The 7,026-nt window shown below is 39.7% G+C and overlaps 1 protein-coding gene across 1 annotated transcript in view; it reads right to left on the reverse strand.

Moving 5' to 3' along the window:
- The window catches only part of ERICH1 (glutamate-rich 1), a gene marked incomplete at its 5' end in the record, with an annotated part of 52,463 nt that overhangs the window by 35,312 nt on the left and 10,125 nt on the right, over positions 1-7,026 (reverse strand). Inside the window, one exon of the mRNA XM_010018460.1 lies at positions 1,887-2,021. Coding sequence (XP_010016762.1) covers positions 1,887-2,021 — 135 coding nt within the window. The remainder of the gene's footprint in view (positions 1-1,886; positions 2,022-7,026) is intronic.

The raw sequence follows: 7,026 nt of genomic DNA on the forward strand, positions 1-7,026 counted from the left end.
TGAAATACTAGAGGAAAATATTAAATCTACAAAATGAGCAAGCCATGCCACTGTTCAATAATCTATCCATTGTAAAACCAGACATATTTATATGACCTTAAAAGGGACACTATAACACAATCCTGAATTCTATTCTACTTTTCTGCTATGCAATATATCAACATCTAATATGTACCACATACGGATTTGTTCACAGATTTTCAACAGCAGCTGAGTAGATTTCCCACAAAACTTCTGGACTGACACCTTAATAAGGATATATCTCATTTGCATCAGTGTTCAGAGACCTGTGTTCTAACTTTTTATTTAGAAGTCACTTAAGTCCCTGTATAAAAGTGAATGTTACAGGTCTATTTGACTACAAAGCATTATGAGACTTCATTTAGTTTTATTAGCAGAATACAGAAGGAGAGTATCCCTCTAATATCTGAAATGAGATTACATCAAAGAATAAAAAGAGATTATATGGCATGGAGAGAAAGGGTCCTTCATTATCAGAACAAGCAGCTGGAACCGATTTCCACGCTGGGAAACAGAAACCCAACGAACTGTCCAGAGAGAACTGTGTAATTCAACAAATTTAAGGACAGTATTGAAACAGGCTCTGGATTCTGAATATGAATCGCATCTAACGTAAAAAGTACAACCTGGAAGCTGTGCTTTAGAACACTTTCCTATCCATAATCCCAACAGTATCAAGACCTACTACTACATTACTCTGATAGTTACTTCTTCCCCAATCCAAAAAACATCTTTAAACCATTTCACACCAAGAAAGGACATTCTTGATGTGTCACCAGTCATGCTGTGCTTTGCTTCAGTGTCTTATGCTACTTCGATAGTTCTGCTCGTACTCAGGTTCGGAATGGAGCTCAGTATAGAGGGCAGACACAATTTCCAAGCCAGTAATTCACCCCTGTGGGTACTGCTTTCAAAGGCAAGGAGCATTTGCCTTTCTGTGTCTGCAGGTTGTATCTCAGATTTTCCTTGCAGTTAAGGCAGTCTCCAGGCTGAAGTAGATATAGTAGTTTAATAAATATTGCTTATTAAGTGTTTTACTTCAGCAAGCTTGCCTGGATATTTTGTTGGCTGTAGACTGCCCCTAGCAGCAAATGACAGGGATTTTGGACAAACGTACAGCCACAGGAACATCACAATTGAAAAAAAAAAAAATGAACTTGTCTTATCTAAACCTAGGACTTCTTTCCAAGACAGACAGAATCCATTTAATTCTGGCAACATCATTCAGAAAACCATGATTTTTAACTGATGCCAACTTAGAGCCCACTTCTTTACAGATCCTGTGCTGCTTCTCTTGTATCCTTTCACAACACTAAACGCTAGTTCTGAAGTTACCTGGTCACAGTTTCTCATCAGAAAGCTTCTCAATGCTAAAGGACTGGAATCTCCTCTCATCAACTCCAGTCAGGTGAATGCCTGTTCTAATTGGGAGAAGTAAATTTGGAAGGTTGTTAAGACTTTGCCCAATTCCTCAGAACATCAGGAGTAAGACTAATTAGAACAACTTTACCTAACGTTTACTCTTTAAAGTAATATGGCTGTAAGCAGGCATAATATGGATATACATGGTGAACTTGAGTGGGAGGAGCTGAAGACTTTGTCCTCGGTTAAACTTTATGTAGCTTTAGTAAGCTGAGTGACACGTGTGGCTATAACCAAATGAGGAATCTGGCATTCAAACTCTAACAATGGAAACGAACCCATAGGGATGTATAGCCTCATTTTGCTTATGTTGCAAAAGAGTGACACCCACTGGCAGCAACAGTTTAAATACGTAATTGTTTCAGTTTGGATCTACTTGTTAAGAGTTGTTAAAAAGTTTCACTTCAGAAAAATTCATCATAGTAACAACCATACACACTTACCTGTTGAGTCAGCACTCCCATCTGAGTTTTCAGAGGCTGAAATTCTAACAGCATCTGGAATATCAGCAACATAACCCTCCGGAGGAAGATTCACTGTGTACATTCTCTTTGGAGGCACAATTGTATTGTCACTACCTACAAAACAGAAAACACACAAAGTGTCTGGCTATTGATTTCAGTGTAGATTTTCTCAAACGTTTTCCCAACTACAGCAATGATAATAAAGGTCTCGAAAACCCTTAGAGATGAAAGAGAGAGAAAGTCAGGTTTAGAACACTGAAATTATCCTATGACCAACAAAACTGCATCAAAATCTGTAGCAGCTACAGTTAAATACTCCACAGATTAGTTCTTTCCATCAGAAACATTTTTTCCCCTTGTGTCAGATAACTCTTATACCTCAACTTTAAAAGAAACTTCCACTTACACCGGTATTTTAAGAGACAATCTACTCATTTTTCCCCATCCGGCATGAGTAGACACTGTTTCTTTACAAATTGTTTCATAGAAGCTGGATGTGGAGATTCAAGCTGATTACAAAGCCATAGAAGCAACAGAAAAAGAATCACAGATCTGCTGTTTGTCCATTTGCAGACCTTTTAAACATAGCCTGTGCTCTTCTGAAGGGCACAAAGATAAAGGGAGCTTGAAAGTCACACTTGGTTAAGCCTCAGCAGTGGCTGCCCAAGGGGGCTCATCTCTTCATCCTTTCTCTGTTTGTTTCTGTGTGTGTGTGTGAAGGAGGTGGAAGAGTGCCAAGCATCAGCTTTCCAGCTGCTCCATTGTATAGGAGATTATTTGTGATGATGGCAGTCGACTGTTTTTGTGGGATGTCTTTCCCCTCTAAAAGGTATTTAAAAATACATGCAAGAGTGGCAGTATAAACTTTTCACTTGCTCTCTGGACAAGAAGCAACTCTGTTGGAAAGACAGACGCACCTCTGCTCCAGTTACACAAAACCAGTCCAAACAGCATATTGTTTGTTTGGTTTTTTCTTTCCTCAGTAGCGACAACAGTACACCTCAACCACAAGGAAACAAAAATCTTTCTAAGAGGCCAGGATGCCACGGTGCTTCCAGATGCTGCAATGTAATTTCAGGTAGTTCAGTGTGGTGGGATTTTTTGTTGTTGGTTGGTTTTACTCCATAAGCCAACAGACACAGCACTAGCCTTCCCTTCATAGGGGCGATCTGCCCCTTTAAAACACAGACAGAACTGTTAAAATAGTATCTTTGGCAGATGGACTCAAATTAACATCCTTGCTTGCTTAAAGATCCCAGACAATCCGAGTCTCATAAAGCTACAGCTATGATCAGACTAATACCTAGACATTTAAAATGTAGTTGTGTCTGATAAAAATTTCTTGTTAGGCGTGTTTCTAAGATGTAATTTAACTATACGCACTGCATGCAAATACATAATTTAACTATACACTGACATTTCTCAGAAAGCACACTTCAAAGAGTTCAGTATGACTGATCATTTCAGATATCTATGATGAAGTACATTTCAGAACATTCAAGGTACTTTTGAAAAGCTACATCACAGCTGTTTTCATCATCAGGATGTAATTATTTTGTTTTGAGAATACATTAGACAGCTATTGCTTCTTCTTGAACAAGCCAGAAAATTTCAAACTGATATTGATGATGCTTACTTTAAAGGATAATAAAGGAAAAGAAATAAATAATACAGAAAGATGAAGAGCAATTACATGATTTGGAAAAAGATCCACTAAAAAATAATGTGGCATAATTCTTCAACAGATCCTTTCCATGAAGATGATGCCAAATCACTGAACTGGCAGTACTTGCATTGATTCCTCCCCCCTCCTGGTTGATTAATGATGAAGTGCTAATTGGCAATAGTTTTAAATTACAAGGATGTATAAATGCTTCTCGAGTTACTTCCTTCTGAACAATTTCAAGTTTCCCCTTTTTTCCCCTCTTTGAATTTAGGTTTTTGTAAAACAAAGATGGCCATGAGAACATCAAACTCAATTTGCAGCAATCACACCTAATTCAAACCCTTTAATCTTAAAAGGAGTAGATATACTGGGATAACATCTTCCCAGGAGAAAAGAGTTATACCTGACAGAATTTGGGGAAATATCTGTAACATCTAATCTTACAAAAGAACAGTAACAACTTTGACTATGTAAATGAGTGATGAATCAAAACAATTTCTTCCAAGTTTAAACAGGAGTTCCCAAATGCCATATTTATTCACCTGATATGCATCTTCGAGTAGTCTACAAACCATAAACCAAGCATTAATCTTTGCTAATCCTATGCAAGTATGTAAAACCAAACTGTTACCATATTATAAAAAGTATACACACGATTGTACAATCTCAGTGTATCAAATCTCCCAGCCTTGAACTATTAAATCTAGACTTTTCTGGCCTGGAGCCATAGTCCCCTTGTGCCAAAGAGATAGGTTGGGTATAAAATCATAAACATTGCTGCAAAGCAAATGGCTAAGCTTATAAAAATGTGACATAAAAAGCTTTGTTTTGACTAATGAATGTAATCAGATACTGGAGGCATTCAAGAATACCCTCTTTTCTGAATGAATCCCATTTTTGAAGCTTTATTTTATGGAAGAAAAAAGCATCTAAAGGTTACTTACAAAACCATAAAAAGAACAAGCATTACTCTCAAAGGCAAACTAAGAATATTAAATAAATATTTTGAATTGCCTCCTATGCATGTTCTTCTCCACAATATTCCCCACACTAAAAGCTCCTTTGCATGTAAAACAACCTTGTACACAGAGTAGGAAAATGCATCTAAACTATACTGTTACCAAGGTTACACCTGTGAGTATGTCAGTACCCAGCCTAGCTATGTTATTACTTGCTATCCTACTTCAATCAAGTATTAGGCCTTTTAAGAAGGAGCTGAGGGTAAAGCTTCCAGCCACATAAGATTGCCAACCACCCAGTTTGTCATCACCTCAGGAAGATGCAGGATATTTTATTTTAAGTCTAATTTTCAGTATCCTTAAACCTTCCCCTACCTGCAGCTCAATGGTGGTACATTACACTAGCATAGTTTTCAAATCTCCAGAACACGAAGTGTGCTTGGAAACACCTCAAAGGCAAAACTGGCCAGGCATGTTCGTATTACCTTGGTCCTTTGCTCGCTGGTAAGCCTGATTAAACCCTGGGCAGAGACGGAATTGCTTTCAAGTTTCTAAGGTTGGCTGGCTAGCAGCCAAACTCCCTCCACATGGGACACATGGGTGAAGTGGGGAAAACATGGTAAGAACAGGAATAAGAGAGCTCATATGTCAAAGACAGGGAGATCTCTTACCAGCTACTGCTGTGGGCAAAACAGACTCAGCTTGGGAAAACTGACTTAATTTACTACCAAGTACTTGAAATATTATTTTACTGACTCAGGCATTGGGAAACAGAAACAAAAATTAAAAAAAATCAAACATTAAAACACTTCAGAAAAACACCTTCCCTCTCCAGCTCATATTGACTCCCGGCTTCTCTTCTCCCTGCTAGCTGTCACCCCAGGTTACCCCCAGTGCCTGCAGTGAGGCACTGCAAGGTGGTGTTGGCGGCTGTTTACACTATGTATACAACAGCTTCTCTCAGCTGCCCCTTCCTTTCCACTCTTCCCCGGTGCCAGTGGGGGTTCTCTGTGGGCTGCAGTCCTCCAGGAACATTTGATCAGCCACAGAGCACCTCCTCTGCCTCTGTTCCTGCTGTTATTTGCCAGTCCTTCTCATTCCATCCTCTCTTGGAGTGTTCTCTCCTTTCTTAAACACATTTTCCCCAAGGCACCACCACCACCTGGGCTGTGGGGTTGAATCAGCTGTGCCCTGCGGTGTGCCCTGTGGGTGGGTTGGATCTAGCTGGAACCAGCTGCGTCCAGCACGGGGCAGCCCCAGCGTGTGCACCCAGTACAGCTTCACAATGTTATACCTAAATCTTGTCTTTCCCACGAAGCACTTCCCTGCAGCTCAAACCCTTGGTAACCCACCCCTGTGTTCCCATGGGGCAGGACTCCTGGAGTAAATACATCACTCAAGTCCAGAGCTCAGCTAGAACATCTTGCCACCTCCTCAAAACCACCAGCAAGTTAGCCCAATCTGACCACAACTGCAATCTTTTCCACAAAATTACCCCCGGGTACACCCAGCTATCATTTCTCCACATGGAAGAGTTCACCCCCCAAAAGAAGTCTTTACAGAAAAGCAAGGAAGAGAGGATTAGGGTTTAGTGCTAGATCAAATCCAAAGTCTGAGGAGTTCAATGTCACAACTTCTATAAAAGGTCATTATTCTTAGTAGGCACCCACTGTGTGGTGTTACAGAAGATACAGCATGGACAAAAAGAAAGCTCTAAGAAGGTCTGTTAACTCCTTTAAGAAGTTTGTATTAAAGTACATTTTTAATTATTATGTAAACTAGAACCTGACCATCTTCTAGCTATTCCTCATTTTTATTACATATAAGCGAGACTGAGACTACAACCTGAAAACCATCACAATCCCCAGTGCACACATACAACCCCTCTTTATTCTCTACACAATATAGATCCAGTATCACTTTCTCCCTCATTGACTTGCAAGACAAGCATCTTTAAAAATGCACACGCAAATCACAAGCAAGGGAGTTTTGTCTCCTCCAAAAAACCTTCATAAATATAAGTGTAGCAAAGGTGGTACCAGTGACTAAAAGCAGAACATACACACCTTGAGGGTCCTCCTGACCTGTGGTACTGAAAAAACAGGTACTTTTCCAGTTGATCAATGTGAAGACATCAATAGTCCTTCATCACTGTGAACACTATAAAACAAATCTGTTAATCCCAAATACCAGGGTATACACATTTTTATTCTGATGATAGCCAAGTTCTTGAACACCAAGCTATAGTTAGTTGTCTGTCATGGTAGGTACGTGAGAGTAACTTGAGACGCAAGCTGTTATATTGTGTGCAATCACCCTTTGCTTACAGGTAGAGTTTTACAGGATTGTTTTCCAGTCTCAGATCAACACACACACTAGAGTGCTTTCCACAAAGGCAGAACCTTTTAACTCAAGTAGTCTTCTGTGAAATCAGAAAGTACAATCCTTTTCCTTAGAGTGCTGCCTAATTCCCGCTGCTTGACCTTAGCCTTCA

This window comes from Nestor notabilis, unplaced genomic scaffold, assembly GCF_000696875.1.
Source record: "Nestor notabilis isolate BGI_N333 unplaced genomic scaffold, ASM69687v1 scaffold1647, whole genome shotgun sequence".
Taxonomy (NCBI): domain Eukaryota; kingdom Metazoa; phylum Chordata; class Aves; order Psittaciformes; family Psittacidae; genus Nestor; species Nestor notabilis.